Consider the following 19,390-nt stretch of genomic DNA (forward strand, 5'->3'; position numbering starts at 1 on the left):
CAGAAACAGAGCAAATGGGGAGAGGTACATTGAACAAATAAATTCACTCGGTCACACATTGAGATTCACTACATCGCTTGTTTATTTATTCACTTTGCTTTTTTATGACCAGAAGTCACGCTCCGTGCACGTTTCCATAGCAATATGCCAACCCGCACGCGACCCCACGCCAAAGAGCAACGCGCGGTATCGTTTCGCCTTGAATTTTTGTAAAGCCCTTTCCACTAATATTTTTCAGTATGTTAGTTACCTAACATACCTCAAAAATCTTGTAACTCGGCCCAGAGTCGAAGGATGTTGAAAGTCTATCTCGTTCCCAGCCGCGATTGCCATGTGTCGAGTTGCCCTTGGGAGGAAGGCAGGATCTATTTTGCGATCTTTCATGGGAACGCGAACGCGGAGAGATTTTTGCCTGTTTCAAGCCGCTGAACGGCATGAAACAAAACCAGAATATCCGTTATATTCGCCGGCTTGGAATAGTCTGTGGTTGAAAATTCTTGTGCACAACTTAATTTCGACTTCCGGGTTTGACGTGGCCAATCTCGCCACAAGATTGATCACAACTACACTTGTTTGTGACCAGAACGCAACGGCTTTCTAGAACTGTACGCTTGTCGTCCACAGGGCGTCGCTTTGTCTTCGCTCAATCTGTTTGGTGTGTGGACGGGACCACAGCTTAGTGTCTCCATATACAATGCGTTTCCTTACTGTATAATTTCTGAGACTCGAACACAGCTCAGTGTCCCTTATGGAGAACGTTCCTTGTGGCCCTGCTAAGAATGCGATGCGATTTGGAATGTGTGTGTGTGGGGGGGGGGGGGGGGGGGAGAGGAGGGGGGGGACGCCGCATAAATAATCTCTGCTGGGGTAGGTTTAAAGACTGGTAGGGCAGTTTTCACTTGAGTGTCGAAAGTAATTCGCGTTTGCATTGCTACGCTTAGTAATAAGTTTAAAACTCTCGCGCTACTTTCTCAGCTAATCAGAAGTAAAACCAAAACCAATCGTGACTCACTTTGCGCACTTTTTCCCGCGCTTCGTGCCGGATACATGTATTTGCTTCGAGTTTTGATTGGTTTACTGGATTGTCTGAGTTCTTTGTGATTGGCTTAGATTACTTTGGTTTTTGTTTTACGACACTCAATTAAAAAATGCTCCAAGGCATAGTAACCATCAACCATTGCAGCTTTTTTCTTCTTTGTACAATCAACTTTATTTTTCTATAATAATTCTGTTTAAGTCTCTTATATTATCTTGTATTCTCTCATCTCGTAGGAATCTTTTCAGTGTTTGGAATGACGTCAACATTATACAGCACTGGTGTCGAGTCGTAAGGCCAGAAGCTAGACGTTTTGCTCATGCGCCGTAGACGCCTGCAGTAAAGCAATATGGCGGCCAGTACAGTCACACTACACACGAGGAAAATGATACGAAACTGTAGCTCACTGACGTAACTCCAGAAGGCGTGATAAGAGCTCTTGTACTGCGAATGCAACTGGACTTCCCTGTAAATAAAAACACACAAAGATTATTGAGATCTAAATTTCACTTTGGAAACAACAGCGAAACCTTACAACGGCTCCCCTCTTCCTTTAAGGCCCGCTAATACAGGCAACATTTTTGTTCAACTTGTCTCGCAACATTGTTGCATTGCAAGTTGAACGAGTTGTTGCCCGTATTACAACCGCGCGCTCAACTTGTCTCGCAACAAATTTCGATCTTGCAAGTTGCAGCAACATGTTGCACAAAGTACAACCGAGTTCTACTTTTTGAAACATTTTTTGTTTCAAATTGCAACACCGAATTTGTTGCGAGACAAGTTGAGCGCGCGGTAGTAATACGGGCAACAACTCGTTCAACTTGCAATGCAACAATGTTGCGAGACAAGTTGAACAAAAATGTTTCCCGTATTACCGGGCCTTTAACAACAATTTACAGTGTACTTAGTTTATATCTGCATCTTGATGTTCTAGGTGCATTTCACGTACGAGCTAAAGTCATAGTGCCTCGCCAATGTTTGTACTTTTCCCTGAAATGCAGAAAAATCCCCGTGACACCGCTCCTCTAATTTAAACCAAGTTTAACAAAGTGAAAATCAGCAACAGAAAACTGGAAGACTGAATTTTGCATAGGCATTAGGATTCAAGTAAGCTCTTATTTATGTTTTTATTGTGATACATTTGAAGAGGACAAACCTCAGTTAGCAAACAAAACAGCCTTAAAACATGTTGGTATGAATGGGGTACAAAATTCAAACCCAAAGGACAAATGCCACGAAAACAATAGCAGAAGTTATACCATTGATAAAAAGTAATAAATAAATAAATAAATAAATAAATAACCTTTATTTAGACAAGGTGAGGATTAACGATCGAATACCCGATTCCCTCTATAGCGCGCGCCTGCAGGGAATCACGGTAGTTGTATTCATCAAACCATGCGCGAGACTCAGCAGTGATGCAAGTTGCTGAGCCTCGCGTATGGTTTGATTAATACAACTACCGTGATTCCCTGCAGGCGCGCGCTATAGAGGGAATCGGGTATTGGAATTTGTAAGTGTTGGTTTTTGTGGAGCAAGGACGATAACCAACAACAGACTCCACCCACATATGACGCCGGGGAGGCGAGCACTCTCATCACTGCGCCATCTCTGATCGTACCTTGATGAGCAAAGGTGCTAGTCGCTTTATATGGAAACACCTCAGTTACTTCATAAACCTAGAGATTCCGGTTCCATCGCTACATTACGCAAGAAATCTTTCTGAGAAAACCATGATCGACCATCAGAAAAATCACAGGGGAGATCCTGGTAAATGTTACAGTTAAGTACTGTACCTTAGGGGAAGAAACCTAGTGCGGTAGAGGATAGCACCAAGTGTCCACTGTACTTCCTTATCACCGATGTAGAAGGCAGAGCGAAGATTGCTGTAGTTTTGAGGAAATTTAAAACCTTGGTGAAGAACCGTTGTCATCCAAGCAGCTTTGAAACACTGAAACCTAAAAACAAATCATAACAATTTCACTTAAGAAACCAACAGCAACAGTCTTTGTTTGCAACTATCTGCAAAATTATTTTGTTTGCAAATATCCAATTTATAACGATATAAGTCAACTCTCGCCTTGCGGACACCCCGCTATTACGGACGCTCGATATTTCGGACAAAATTCAGATCCCCGGCGAAAGTTATAGAGGTTTGACTGAAAATGACTCCCGCTATTACGGAATTACGGACACTTTCGTGGTACCAAAAGAACAATTTTATTGTTTTGACTCTCGATAAAGCGGACACCATGAACTTCTCACATAACGTTATCACGGAAAATTGCAGTGTGTTAAATACTATTTGTCGAAACACACTTCAGAAGTCTTCTGCAATAATTATTTTTGCATCAATTGCTTCAGTAGCTGTACACCAGACTTTGCTTTTTCACTTCAGCTTGCGCCCTTTTCTTCCAGACAACTCCTTTGGAGAAACCAAACCCTCAAACCCTCGACCATTGTCATTCTCCATACCTAACGACTACTGAGTTGTTTCACGACTGTTGATAAGCTTGTCATAACCCATACTATTTAAGGTCATTGCCCCGAAATAAAACTGAACATAGATTTTTAACCAAACTTCGCCTACTGGTTTATTACTTCAAGGGAACTTAAATTTTGAAATAAAAAAGGGGGGTCACCAGATTCGTTTAGGAGCAGGAAGACCATGTATATTCCATATAATTCCTTTATAATTCCTCTGCGAGTACTGGCAAAGTACACTTTTTTGCGATAATTTATTTTTCAAACACATGAATTGATCTGTTTTCATTTTACAGAAAGAATTTGATCGCTACACCCAAAATATGAGAAAAAATTGATAGGTCACCAGGCTCGTTTAGGAGAAAGTGACAATTTACTTCTCTCGCGGACTAAGCCGCATAGAAAAAAGCCGCCATTTTGTTGATGTGCTCGCGCGCGCGCGCGCTAATTACGCGTAAAATTCTGCGCAGTAAGGATGCGCAATGCAAAACAGGGCAATGACCTTAAGGTCGCGGGGGACACCTTAGGCTTATCATTGTGCATTTATTTAAAGCGTATGCACGAAGTACAACGACTGACATCGACAACTTTACGAGATATTTATGACTGGATAAAAATATGGGCGCGTGCGCGTGATTTGTAAAAAATTCCTGTTTCTTTGATATATTAACCAATTTAAACAACACTTAGCGATATACGTTCATATAGATTGTAGGAAGTCTTTAAGCTTATTTTCATTTTAATTTGAATATTTCTGCAACTCAGAGTAATCACAAAATATTCGGCATAAACAATCGTGTCCTATTAAAAACGCATTGTTCTCGCCGTAAAAGCGTGGAATATAATTACCATAATTACATCTCTCCTTGGCAAAATGATCGTATTTAGGTCGGGACACCTTCGGAAATCTCAAAGTTTTGACTTTTCCGACAATTTTGTGGCAGAGAATACAGCACGGATACAGAACTTCATGACTTGCCACTGCAGATAGATAAACTATGAATACTGTAGTGTGTCATAACAGAAGCGGAATTTTAAAAGAGCGCTTTTAGAAAGAGGTAGAAGACATTAAATTCAAATTTGCGCACTTAAACCGCCGTAATTTGCTGGCAAACTTTAAATTTTAAAATCCGCTTCTGTTATGACACTCTAGAGGTATTGACTGATTAGTTTTTGACAAGATCCCAGTGTGCTGTCTTCTACTCGTTCCGCAAACTCTGCCACAAAATCATGTTTTTCCCAATTTGGCACTCACGAGGCTATAACATCGACGTTAAATGCAATCTACCAGATAAAAGACGACATTCACAATCTTTCATCAATTCTTTATGTCTCTGTAAAATTTGAGCTTAATCGCACCCATAACAGCTTAGAAATAAGCGTTTTAAAAGATGCAGGTCAAGCAAAATTTCCCTTCATGAATTTATTCATGCAGTTGGTATCCCCCGCGACCTTAACCTTTGTTAACGCCATTTTTTCCCTCACACCCCGCTATTACGGACTCTCGCTATTACGGACACTAAACGAAGTCCCGAGCGTGTCCGCTATAACGAGAGTTGACTGTAATTATAAGTGCATCTATGCTAAGTATCCCAATTTTAAATTAAAGGGACAGTGTCATGAAAAGTCAACTTTTCCCCTAAACGTATATTCGTCCTCCATATTTTTATCGAACCCAGTATGTTTACGACAGAGGAACTACATAACAAAATACGTAAATTTCACGTAAATTATTCGAAACAAAAAGTGTCTTACTTGAGTCTATGAGCGTCTGCAAAAGGGTAGAGCCCCTTAGAATGACGTGACACAAGAACTGACCAACGAGTGCTGCAGAATTCCTGAAAACAGAAAGCATTTGACAAATAAGAGATGAAATGACCGAGCACGCACTCTTATAAACCATCTAAACGCAATTCTTTGCGACGAGGCTAAGGTTTAACGGTTTTCAAATAAATGTGATACAGCAGTTATGAAGTCACAGGCCAGGGATGCAAACAATAAATTTTTTCGTTGATTTGCTCAATTGAACAACAGTAATATTTCATTTTATATTTTTAATTTTCTTTTTAGGTTTCCTTGTTTCCTCAACAAATGTTGCGTTATATTGTAGCATGACATCCGATAAATGACATACGATACGCGAGAGCAAGCTTAAGGTCTTGCTCACAGCGACCCTGTATATTAAAAGATTTAAGAAATTCCCATCAACTAAATCTAATCGAATATTATTAGTCCCTTTCGTTTATACATTGAAGTATTCCTTTTTAACTGCGCGGGAGTAATTGACTTTTGCGTTCTACACAGCGATTTCTTGTTAAGTCAAACTTGATTTCTGTTCGATCGCACGAAACAGACAACAGAAAAAAAGATTCTGTCCATCGCCTCATGACATGAAGCGTTGACTAACGTCATCGCTTAAAAATAATCTAACAAATCTTACCTCTACAGCTTGTTTCATGTCACTTGCACTGTACTGTCCCCCAATTCTCAGCACGTCGTGCATGGAGTACCAGTACTCCGAAAAGCCATAAAATTCCACGTTCTTGTAATCAATACGAGGCTGATAGACTGCGTTAAATGAACACGGTTTCTTTGGACATGGCTTGGTGGTGTTGAGAAGAGGAAGAATAAGCTTTTGACATTTGAGATATTCCCCTGTTCCTAGAAAGCTGTACTGTTTTCCCTTGTGTGTTCCTTGCTCTGTGCATTCACTTGGCAAACAAGGGTCGAGATAAGCACCTGATGAACTGTGTACACAAAATTAAAAAAGAAAAAAAAATTAATGGTGTTGTGGAGTTTGGGGGTGTGATGGCCTAATGGTTAGTGTGCTGTGTTCTTAATGTGAAAAAAACCTCTCACCTTCCGCCCCAAAGCAATTTCTGAATACGCTATAAGTACATGTACATTTTGTATGGGGGCAAATGGGGGCATTTGAGCATAGTGGCCCATAAGTAGTATTAGTATTTTTATTAATTTTAGGGCCATTTAGTAATTTAATTTTTATAAATATTGTAATGCGCAAGTGAAAATCCTTGATTGATACTTGCACAATATAAGTTCATTAATTATTACTATTAAGGCCAGTGCATATCATCGGTTACCATAGCAAGTCCAGCACATTGACCATAAGGCCTGCCACCATGCCTTCCTAGGGAGTTCTATATTTTAGACGGTTTTTATTCAGACAAGAGTTATCACAAAAAAAGTTGTGAAGGCTATTTAGTGCATCTAGGCCCGCACTTTCTTACCTGTGGTTACCACTAGTTTATTTCTTTTCATAGAATGCCCAATTCCCTCTATGGTGTGTGACTGCAGGGAATCATGGTAGTTGTATTCATTGTTGCTAAGTCTTGCGTTCGATGAATACAATAACAATGATTCCCTGCAGGCACGTTCCATAGCGGGAATTACTCAGCCATACAATAAAGGCATGAATTACAGTAATACTTATTTTTACAATACCATATTTTCTCGTTTAAATGCCCCCGGCGTTTATTTCAAACTTGGCCCGATAGAGCCGGCGTTTATTTGATTCCAGGAGTTTGTTCAAGCCCTATGTTTCTAAAAAATGATTTTTATTCATTATTTTTGACAGCAATACATTTAGACATTATTTGTAAAGCATGTTAAGAGTGTGCCCGTGAGAGAACAGGGCAGAACCAGGTAACAAGTGATACAGCTCATATCACCGATTTCGCCCAAACTTAGCATAAATGTTGGGTATGGTGAGCTATTTACTGTGGCAAAACATCAACTCAAAATATTTTATTCCCTTCAAGTTATGGCACCTTTTGAAAAAATGGCCATTTTTCACTAATTTATGCATATTTAATTAGCTGACTTTGATTGACCAGTTCCACAAGAAAAAAAGACTTCTGAAAATAAAATTCACTGCGTTATATTCTGTGGTTATTAGGCTTTAAGTGCAATAATTCACTTCAACCGTCTGATTTGATTTCTTCTCCTCAAACGGTCTTTTGGAAGGTACACATTTCGTACAGTTGGAAATAGCCTTTAACTAGTGCCCAATATCTCCCATGAGCAACAACTTATATACATTATTCTTACATGGGTAATGAAATCCATCATTAAACTTCACAAAAATGCCACAAAATGTCTGGGGACTTCAATATTTTATTAGTAATGAGGAACTAAACACACGTGACTTAACGATTTCTTGCTATTTCATCAAAATTCACCGAAACACAAAAGCCATTTATTTGCCTCAATTTGGCATAAAATCGGTACGAAATAGCTAATCAAGCATAAATCTATAGATAACAATCAAAATATTGGCGAAGAAAAGGCAGTTGGGACATTTTTCGGAGCGTTTTCAGAGCCATATAATTCGGCAATGTTGTGATAGCAAATGTAAAAATAGCAGCGAAAGATTTTCTTCACAAGCTCGCTCAATTCAACATTAGGCACATCAAAGTTAAGAAACAAGAAAGTAATACTACATACATGCCACTTATCGACACACAGATGCTTCCTTTTGAAGAATTTGTTCTTCCTCGCTGCACTTCGATTCTTCGATCGATCTCAATTGACATGTACTGTTGCTTTGAGGCGCGATGAACTTAGCCAATACATCGTGGTTCATTCTTCGTGAAAGGTGTAAACAGGTTGTCAATAAAGTCATTCAAAGAGCTGTTCAAAGTTCACGGAAGGACACTTGTCTCAGCCAGTTTGCATGAAATAAATTTAACTAGAAAATAAACAGCCGCCATGTTGAATTTCTACCTTTGAGCCTGCCGTTTCAGTCAGCGGTACGGCCGTTCACTGGGTATCACGCGTCCATCACGCGTGACCACACGCGCGATCATTTGCTTTTCCTCCGCGAGTGTTCGTTGGATGCGTTTGTGATGAAAATGAGAATATTTTCAAATTGTCGTAGGGAAAACAATTTCCTCCGCTACAGCTTGACGTGTTTATCGCAATGTGATGCTGAACGAACTCTAGGGTGCTTACCATTTGTTGGAGAGAACCGGTTGGAATGACCACTGAAAAATGGAAAGGCTTCTTTCCAAAATTAGCAAACTAACCGAAATAGATGTCGCTTACCATTTGTAGCTCAGTTTCCTGTTATTTCTTTCCGTTGTTGGGAGACTTGAAGGATGGGAGACTAGAACTGGGAAACCTTACAAATGGTAATTAAATTTCTGACGTTCCGTCAATTTCCGAAGAGATTTTCCAGAAAAAAAACTGTTCCATTTGACTTTCACCGAAACAGGGTTCTTGATTTTTTGTTCAACGGTCGGCATGCACGAAAACCAAATCAAAATAATGGTTTATGTTCCAAAATGACGCTAAATGGCGGTATTAAACTGCTCCGACGTCTCGGCAATACTGCCTTTTTTTGGAGTGGCACCCTGAAGAAGGCAGTATTGCCGAAACGTCGGAGCAGTTTTATACCGCCATTTAGCGTCATTTTGGAGCATAAACAATTATGTTTAGCATAAAAGACGCTACACATAACTCAACAATGCACGAGGAGAAAGTTTTTATTTCTTTTATGAAATGTTAAAGAAATTGCGCGCGCTAAAACTCGTGACGTAAGCAGCGTGCATTATATACTACTTATTAACCGAGAGTGAGGTCATTACAGGGGAATCTCAGACCGAGACCTTGATGTATTGACCGAGCGATAGCGAGGGTACGTTTTTAGCGCCACTCTAAACTGAAATATCTAAAAAACACCGAGGTGAAACTCGCTCTCGCTCTCTGTGGCTCTCTCGTCGCTCATACTAAAGAAGTATCGGTATGCTAATATTTTTCTTTCAGTTGTTGAAAAGATAGTTACATTTTGTCGGAATTTTTTGTCGTTCTCGCAATTGCGCTAGTAGCTTTTACTCACAACTCAAAAAACCATATAAAAACCGCCGAGCCAAGAAAATTTTTAATAATGCCCGGTCATTACAAGAAAATAATGCCCGCTCAGCAGCCAATCAAAGCGCGTACTATTGTAGCCATATAATAAAACTCGATAAAGCACGCGCGTGACGTATGCAGCGTGCTTTATTGAGCTATAATGAATTCAAACTGACCAATCACAGCGCGCGCAATTACTCGGACATTTTATAATTAGTTTTAATGCGGGGTTTAAGCACTCTACAAAAGTCTGCATTCGCGTCTTTGTAACTCACATAGCCACTTGAATTGAGTCGGTGATGAAGAAAATTATCATTTGAAGCCGCAATTCGTCACTTGCAATGTGGGCATTCAAGAGGAAAAATTTGTCCCCATAAAAGCCCTTTTCTAAAACAAAACTGCCGTAATGACGTTTATCGGTAAATGGACAGATGGAGAACTTTGTGGGATCCCGAAAAAGAGAGTGGGTACAAATTCAGTCTCCTAGCTACCAAAGTGTAATATAATATAGACGATTTGAACAGAAGGAATAGATGTACACAGGCCAGGCTAACAACCTGACCGCCATTTCTTCGAATGTCCATATTCACCCCCTCCCCCACCTCCTAAAAAAGACAGAAACAACCAAAAAAACAATAAACATACTAGTTTTAACCTGATATAAGATGGAAAAACTTGCTCTGATTATTTAATGGTTTCCGACATTTCAGAGCTCAATTTCAGAGCATCAAAACCGATTGCATCGCATACATTACACTGCATCCAGTGTATTTCTCTTCAACTATTTAGCAAAAAAATTCAATGGAGAAGTTGAAAAAATTCTCACTTTTACAAGAAACGTACACTACTTATAAGGCTAAGATCAAGCCCCGGTTGTTCAGAGGGTAGATAACGCCATGCGCTACTTATTCCGACGAAAACAAACATTTGCGGAGGAAAAGCAAATGAACACGAGTGTGTATAGCTGTGTATAGCTGTGTTGGGCTATGTATAGGCGTGTATAGCTGTGTAGGGCTAGGCTATGTATCCCTTCTATGAATATCCCTATATAGGATTTAGTAAAACAACTATATGATGACTACACTACGTACTTGCCCCAGTGAACGCCCGTACCGCTGACTGAAACGGCAGGCTCAAAGGTAGAAATACAACATGGCGGCTGTTTATTTTCCAGTTAAATTTATTTCATGCAAACTGGCTGAGACAAGTGTCCTTCCGTGAACTTTGAACAGCTCTTTGAATGACTTTATTGACAACCTGTTTACACCTTTCACGAAGAATGAACCACGATGTATTGGCTAAGTTCATCGCGCCTCAAAGCAACAGTACATGTCAATTGAGATCGATCGAAGAATCGAAGTGCAGCGAGGAAGAACAAATTCTTCAAAAGGAAGCATCTGTGTGTCGATAAGTGGCATGTATGTAGTATTACTTTCTTGTTTCTTAACTTTGATGTGCCTAATGTTGAATTGAGCGAGCTTGTGAAGAAAATCTTTCGCTGCTATTTTTACATTTGCTATCACAACATTGCCGAATTATATGGCTCTGAAAACGCTCCGAAAAATGTCCCAACTGCCTTTTCTTCGCCAATATTTTGATTGTTATCTATAGATTTATGCTTGATTAGCTATTTCGTACCGATTTTATGCCAAATTGAGGCAAATAAATGGCTTTTGTGTTTCGGTGAATTTTGATGAAATAGCAAGAAATCGTTAAGTCACGTGTGTTTAGTTCCTCATTACTAATAAAATATTGAAGTCCCCAGACATTTTGTGGCATTTTTGTGAAGTTTAATGATGGATTTCATTACCCATGTAAGAATAATGTATATAAGTTGTTGCTCATGGGAGATATTGGGCACTAGTTAAAGGCTATTTCCAACAGTACGAAATGTGTACCTTCCAAAAGACCGTTTGAGGAGAAGAAATCAAATCAGACGGTTGAAGTGAATTATTGTACTTAAAGCCTAATAACCACAGAATATAACGCAGTGAATTTTATTTTCAGAAGTCTTTTTTTCTTGTGGAACTGGTCAATCAAAGTCAGCTAATTAAATATGCATAAATTAGTGAAAAATGGCCATTTTTTCAAAAGGTGCCATAACTTGAAGGGAATAAAATATTTTGAGTTGATGTTTTGCCACAGTAAATAGCTCACCATACCCAACATTAATGCTAAGTTTGGGCAAAATCGGTGATATGAGCTGTATCACCTGTTGCCTGGTCCTCTTATGGACACATTCTTAAACCTTTAATTATTGTTTAAGGGGTTTATTTTCAAATACAGCTTGGAGACCCGGCGTTTATTCGGGGCCTGGCGTTTAATCGAGAAAATACGGTACACTGTATATAATGGGATTGTTATAGTTAACAATAATTATTAGATAACAAGATTGAGTTTTCTGCAAGCGATAGTCAATGAGTGATAACCAAGTCAACTTTGCTACCACTAATATTTCATGTATCATACTTACGGATCAATCTGCAGTGTACCATTCCGAGTGATGACAAGTTCTGTGTATCTGTCCCGTGCAGCATTACCCCCAAACCCAAGAAATGTGGCAACATAGAGATGGTAGTTGTGTATAGTCTGGTGTGAGTCACAGCCAAGGTTAACTTGTGCACTCAGCTCTGATGGAACCCATACCTGCCGCATAAGCAAAAATTTACAATTTTATAATGAAGACAAGTAAAACTACTTACAACCTAAAGCAAGGCAAAAATAAACTAATACCGGTAGCTAGCATTGTAACTTATAACTGGCTCTGCCACTTATTACTAGCACTGCCATTTACCAAAATTACTTAAAACTATGTGGTACAGTTCTTGATAATGTGTTTTTGTTTTTAACAGTCAAGTCAGGGACCGCGGAGGGGGAGGGACTGGTAGGACTATAGCCCTACCACTTTTTTGGTCGGGTTGATATTTTAGGGCTCTGGAAGAAAAAGATAATAAAATTATAATATATGGCTACAGGTAAGCCTAAAAGCGGAGCTCAACGTTAACATTTATTTAAAAATAGGTCACCAAGGGTGACATGAGTCTAATGCTTTATGGCATAGTGATACAGATTGCGCGGTTTTCGTAAGCCGGTTAACATTGGTTAGAGGTATGTGTTCGGGAGCTTAAAATGCTTATAGCAAGCTAGGGGCGTCGTGGATGATTATGGATGAAAACGAAACGGTCATAAATGTTATATGCTTCACAGAATTTAAAGTATGAACAGGAGTTGATGTTACTTCTTCCGTATTGTCCGTATAAGCAGAAACGATTAAACATTTGGACAAGATTGCGTGACGATTTACAAAAAGTATGCTCATTACAACAAGGGTTGAATAACTTCACATCGTTTTCTTTCAGATGTTTCACCATTTTGATGATGACTCTTGAAACAGATTTTGCAATAAAAGCACTTGAAATAGTGACTGTTACTCCATTGTACTTTAAACACTGAGTGACAGATTTTCCTAAAACCGGGTTTAAATGCTCACGTCAATATAATAATGACCTTTTGAACGCTGGAAGGCAATTATTATTGAGCTACGATACACAGGAGCGAAGACTGTTTATCATGATGTACAAATTTTGCGAATCATCACTTCCATATTACTGTAACCATTTTATGATTTTTATAGCTGTAAGAAGAACTTAAGAGCGCTAAGAGTCATAAAAGCATGAAATTCGATTTCAGTGTATGGCAATGACATGCAAAGGCCGGGACAGTGTAATACTGCAAAGCGGCCAAACAAACTCGTTTTGATTTATAATTAGTCACGTAACTTGATTTAAACTTATCCATGTACATCTTTTATTTTTGAAGGTTTTTGTTTGCACTGTGAAAGAAAAAAATTCGAATGACTTAAATACAAAATACGAGGTAAAGTTTTCTGTTTTCTCAAAATAAACATTTGGTCGCATTGTGTAAATAAACGCGAATCGCCGTCGAAATATTTTTTCTCAAAGACGTCTTGCTTTTTAAGCAAGACGAAAACACAAGTGCTTAAGTGATCTTTAAACGAAGTTTTTTTTTTCACAAAAAGCTTACAAATGCCTTAACTGGAAAATTATGTCGTCTTGTGCAAGTGTTGAATAATCGTGACTTGAAAAAGAACTTTTAATTATGCGTGGGAACACGTGTCGCTGATTGGCTGTTTTTAATTGAAACTAATCGTCCGTGTCCGTACGGAGTCCGATCTTGCAGCTGGTCATTGTTTTCTACATTACAGCGAACGATTATCGATCCCGAACCATTCCCTTGGGATTGCTAACAGCTTTTTTCATACTACAAAGAGTCTAATGCGCATGCGCAAAGCGCACGCAAGCGTTAGACTCAAAAAATGACCTAAATTGCAAACCTTGCCCACACGGAATCTATCAAAACTGCGTTTAGAAAGTAAAAACATCATGAAATTTTCATTTTCTGTCATAAAATCAGGCTCAGCAATATTCAGTAGAGGTTGTTAGCTTGCATCAGGGTCCTGTCTTTTTCTTCAGCGGACTTGATCTATGTAGTGCTTAGCTTTGTATTAACACAATCATTTGCTAAAGTTATTGTATTCTTGATGATGACAGCCGCAGATTCAACAGCAAACATCAGGCAACAGAAACAAGCAAACTTGACTTGCACAAGGAATATCATTTTAAAATTTTTCGGGTCTCCCCGCAAACAATTTTCGTTTTCCAAAATTTCACGGACTGATATAAATGACTTTAGAGGGCATCGTGGGAGAAAGCAAGTTCTCTGTCGCTCTTTTTACTCGCATTTTTATTTAGCCTACACAGTAAACACCGCGCAACAAATTTCCCGCGCCAGTTTTCATATCATAACTTCGCTTAGATCTAACTGAACCGTCCACATCATCCAGTCGATGGAAAATTACGTCAATTGCTTGCTGTACGAAAAATGCCACCAGAGACCAATAAAACTAAAATTTCACCGTGTAGCGATTAAACGAGCCACAATTTTTTTGCGTAAAGGCGCATCAAGGTTCGATACACTCACACTTGAAAAAAGACAAACAAAATAGAGCAGTTGGATAATAAACCTCTCAGATCTTTTGCTGTGCAGTGTCGCTGAGAAATTTTACCCGTTGGCCACATTTTGTCTTGCCCTGCGAGCTTTATTTGCTGCTTGTAATTTCCTTTCTTTTCTTTAACCACAGGCGAGAAACCTCCTCGTCCTCCTCTGGCCTAATCCGTGCTTACGTACAGGGCTGGCGGCGACCCGCAAAATTTCCGAAGGCGCGCTCGGGAGCTCCGCTATGAATTTCACCTGATAAATGGCGGAAAAGTGACCCCTAATGTCTTAACCAGCTTTTTAGCCCTACCACTTCAAAATGGTCTCCGCGGTCCCTGCAAGTACAAGTACTTACAGACTTTCCAACTTCAAAAGCAATTTGTGCAGACCTTCCGCCCATGTCAAGGGATCCCACAGTACTCTTTCGACGAACATCGGAAACACTGTTGTTCAAACCTAGTACATCTGTGATACAAACATACAGAAAAGAATACAAAATGTATTTCATTACATGCACATAATAATTATATGCCTTAAGTATTGTTACTTATTTTCAAGGGTCTTTATTTTTGGCGATTTTCACGATTTTGAAAATATCACAAAAATTAAAGTCCCATGAAAATTTACTCTTAACGTTTCTGATATAATTTAATTGTTTTAACATATTTTTGGCCTAACTGCGAAATTTAAGTCAGTGAAATATACCCGTTCCATTTATGCAAAATTATGCTCCAACGAAAATTTAAGTAACAATAAGGTAGCATTATATGTGAATTTCTTCCTAACGCAAGGGGATCCAGCCGTGGATGCAAATCAGGCTAAAGCAAAAATTAATGAGAAGCACTTCCTGATAAAGTTTTTGCTTTTACCAGTACATTGTGATTTCTGAACTCTATGAAGGGACTTGAAGGAGTCTGAAGTTGAAGGAAAGTACAATACAGCTCAGGGTGAACAATGCAGATACAGTACCATAATACATACATGTACTGTAGTAGGGTGCATTTATTGAAAAAAATTAAAAGCAAATTACTTAATATTCTCATACCTTTGGAATCATGAGAATGATAAAATCGTCCTAGCTCGAAATTAACACCAATCCATAAATAAATACCTGTGAAAACCAAAGACTCTTAGACGTAGTTTATTTTCATTCCAAGAGAATTGGAAGTGACCTGTTCATGTTCCATCTAGCAGATCAATCATCATGTAACTGCAGTTTCTCTGGCATAAAGTAATGAGGAACAAGGAGCATCGGAACTCCTTTGGAATGGCATGACACAGTACCACTGGTCCAATGTAAGTAGACACCTTCGCACAAGGTCTATGCATTTTGCATCTCGAGATATTAGATTACCATGAGACTACTGAGCCTGGGCAATCTCATCTCAAAAACCATGACATCTCTCAAGAGGCCATCATTTTCTCCAGCATCAAATAACTAGGGCTATGGATTATTGGTACATGTATGTTGTCCTGGGTGGCATGCTATAGTACTGGTCAAAATTAATGTAAGTCATTGACACCTTCCAACAAGATGCATCTCTTGCCTCAAGAAATGGACTTCTTCTGAGAAAATTGAGAAACAATTCATGAATGAAGAGACAAGACAATATTAACTCAAAGAGGCCATCGAAATTTGCAAAATAATGTCCATTACAGAGTGGATACGCAGTGGTTGCAGGGTGGATACGCAATGGGTGCAGAATGGATACGCAGTGGATACAGCGAGGATACGCAGTGGATACAGAGTGGATACGCAGTGGGTGGCAGAGTGGATACGCAGAGGATACAGAGTGGATACACAGTGGGTGCAAAGTGGACACGCAGGGGGTTAAGAGTGGATACGAGGTGGATGCAAAGTGAATACGAGGTGGATGCAAAGTGGATACGCAGTGGGTGCAAAATGGGTTCGCAGTTCATACAGAACGCAGTGGGTGCAGAGATGCAAGATGGATACGCAGTGGATACAGAGTGGATACGCAGTGGGTGCAAAGTGGATTTTGTGGATACAGAGTGGATACGCAGTGAATAAAGAGTGGATACGCGGTGGTTACAGAGTAGATACGCAGTGAATAAAGAGTGGATACGCGGTGGTTACAGAGTGGATACCCAGTGGTTGCAGGGTGGATACGCAATGGGTGCAGAATGGATACGCAGTGGATACAGCGTGGATACGCAGTGGATACAGAGTGGATACGCAGTGGATACAGCGTGGATACGCAGTGGATACAGAGTGGATACGCAGTGGATGCAAAGTGGATACGAAGTGGGGGGCAGAGTGGATACGCAGTAGATACAGAGTGGATACGCAGTGGGTGGCAGAGTGGATACGCAGTGGATACAGAGTGGATACGCAGTGGGTGCAAAGTGGATACGCAGTGGATACAGAGTGAATACGCAGTGGGTGCAAAGTGGATACGCAGTGGATACAGAGTGGATACCCAGTGGGTGCAAAGTGGATACGCAGTGGATACAGAGTGGATACGCAGTGGGTGCAAAGTGAATACGTAGTGGGTGAGAGTGGATACGCGGTGGGTGCAGAATGTATACGCAGTGAATGCAGAGTGGATACGCAGTGGGTGCAGAATGTATACGCAGTTGGTGCTAAGTGGACACGCAATGGGTCGAAAATTGGATGCGCAGTGGGTGAAGAGTGGATACGCGGTGGGTGCAGAATGTATACCCAGTGGATGCAGAGTGGATACGCGGTGGGTGCAGAATGTATACGCAGTGGATGCAAAGTGGATACGCAGTGGATACAGAGTGGATACGCAGTGGATACAGAGTGGATACGCAGTGGGTGCAAAGTGGATACGCAGTGGATACAGAGTGGATACGCAGTGGATACAGAGTGTATACGCAGTGGATACAGAGTGTATACGCAGTGGGTGCAAAATGGATACGCAGTGGGGGCAAAGTGGATACGCAGTGGATACAGAGTGGATACGCGGTGTGTGCAAAGTGGATACGCAGTGGAAGCAAAGTGGATACGCAGTGAGTGCAGAGTGGATACGCAGTGTGTGCAAAGTGGATACGCAGTGGAAGCAAAGTGGATACGTAGTGGGTGCAAAGTGGATACGCAGTGGGTGCAAAGTGGATACGCAGTGGATACAGAGTGGATACGCAGTGGATACAGAGTGGATACGTAGTGCGTGCCAAGTGGATACGCAGTTTATACAGAGTGGACACGCAGTGGATGCAAAGTGGATACGCAGTGGGTGCAAAGTGGATACGCAGTGGATACAGAGTGGATACGCAGTGGGTGTAAAGTAGATACGAAGTGGATACAGAGTGGATACGCAGTGGGTGCAAAGTGGATACGCAGTGGATACAGAGTGGATACGCAGTGGATACAGAGTGGATACGCAGTGGGTGCAAAGTGGATACGCAGTGGATGCAAAGTGGATACGCAGTGGGTGCAAAGTGGATACGCAGTGGATACAGAGTTTATACGCAGTGGATACAGAGTGGATAGGCAGTGGATGGAGAGTGGATAGGCAGTGGATGCAGAGTGGATACGCAGTGGGAGAAGAGTGGATACGCAATGGATACAGAATGGATAGGCAGTGGATGCAGAGTGGATACGCAGTGGATACAGAGTGGATAGGCAGTGGATACAGAGTGGATAGGCAGTGGATACAGAGTGGATACGCAGTGGTTGCAGAGTGGATACGCAGTGGTTACAGATTGGATAGGCAGTGAATACAGAGTGGATAGGCAGTGGATACAGAGTGGATACGCAGTGGGTGCAGAGTGGATACGCAGTGGATACAGAGTGGATAGGCAGTGGATACAGAGTGGATAGGCAGTGGATGCAGAGGGGATACGCAGTGGGTGCAGAGTGGATACGCAGTGGATACAGAGTGGATAGGCAGTTGATGCAGAGTGGATACGCAGTGGGAGAAGAGTGGATACGCAATGGGTGCAGAATGGATACGCAGTGGATACAGCGTGGATACGCAGTGGATACAGAGTGGATGCGCAGTGGGTGGAAAGTGGACACGAAGATTGTGAAGAGTGCATACGCGGTGGGTGCAGAATGGATACGATTTGGATATATAGTGGATACGCAGTGTGTTTAGAGTGGATACGCGGTGGATATAGGGTGGATACGCAGTGGATACAGAGTGGATACGTAGTGGATACAGTGTGGATACGCAGTGGATACAGAATGGATACGCAGTGGATGCAAAGTGGATACGCAGTGGGAGAAGAGTGGATACGCAGTGGGTGCGAAGTGGACACGCAGTGGGTTAAGAGCGGATACACGGTGTGTGCAGAATGAATACGACGTGGATACAGAGTGGATACGTAGTGAATACAGGGTGGATACGTAGTGGATACAGAGTGGATACGCAGTGGGTGAAGAGTGGATACGCAGTGGGTGCAGAATGGATACGCAGTGGTTCCAGAATGGATACAGAGTGGATAGGCAGTGAATAAAGAGTGGATACAGAATGGATACGCAGTGGATACACAGTGGGAGGAAAGTGGATACGCAGTTGTTACTGCGTGGATACGGAGTGGATACAGAATGGATACGCAGTGGATGCAAAGTGGATACGCAGTGGGTGAAGAGTGGATAAGCAATGCACATTGCTGTCAGACAAAATTAAAATTTGATGAATAGATAACTCCAAAACAATTCATAAATAATTGCCTACAATTGCTTTTCTGTCAATGAAATGTTTTTTCTTGGCACCTTGAGAAGGGAGTCGGGGGTGTGGGGGATTGATAGAAGCGAAAGGTGATTGAAGACTTACTTGTTGAGAACTAGACCATTAACGGTAACTGTCTAATAGAAAAACAGAACGCCTAGCCAAAAGTGGAAAATAATGAAGCAGAAAAAAGTAGATAAACGAGAGTTATGCCTGATTGGCATGAGTAAAAGTAGCAAAAGGTAATAATCTTCAAAGGAAACAAGGAAAAAAACATCACACACTGGAATTGTCAAAAAACCTATTTTTTTCTTGACCATTTACA

The 19,390-nt window shown here is 40.8% G+C and overlaps 1 protein-coding gene across 1 annotated transcript; it reads right to left on the reverse strand.

Moving 5' to 3' along the window:
• Nucleotides 1-929: 929 nt before the first annotated feature.
• LOC144640829 (ectonucleoside triphosphate diphosphohydrolase 4-like) lies at nt 930-14,807 on the reverse strand. The gene is made up of 6 exons (XM_078499901.1): nt 14,763-14,807; nt 11,865-12,037; nt 5,961-6,267; nt 5,276-5,358; nt 2,833-2,994; nt 930-1,502 (listed from the first exon to the last, which is right to left on the reverse strand). The coding sequence occupies exons 1-6, from the start codon at nt 14,805-14,807 to the stop codon at nt 1,262-1,264; spliced, it is 1,011 nt and encodes a 336-aa protein (XP_078356027.1). The 3' UTR covers nt 930-1,261.
• Between the last annotated feature and the right edge of the window lie 4,583 nt (nt 14,808-19,390).

Source organism: Oculina patagonica, chromosome 2 (assembly GCF_052425735.1).
Source record: "Oculina patagonica isolate OP01 chromosome 2, crgOcupat, whole genome shotgun sequence".
NCBI classification, from domain to species: Eukaryota; Metazoa; Cnidaria; class Anthozoa; order Scleractinia; family Oculinidae; genus Oculina; species Oculina patagonica.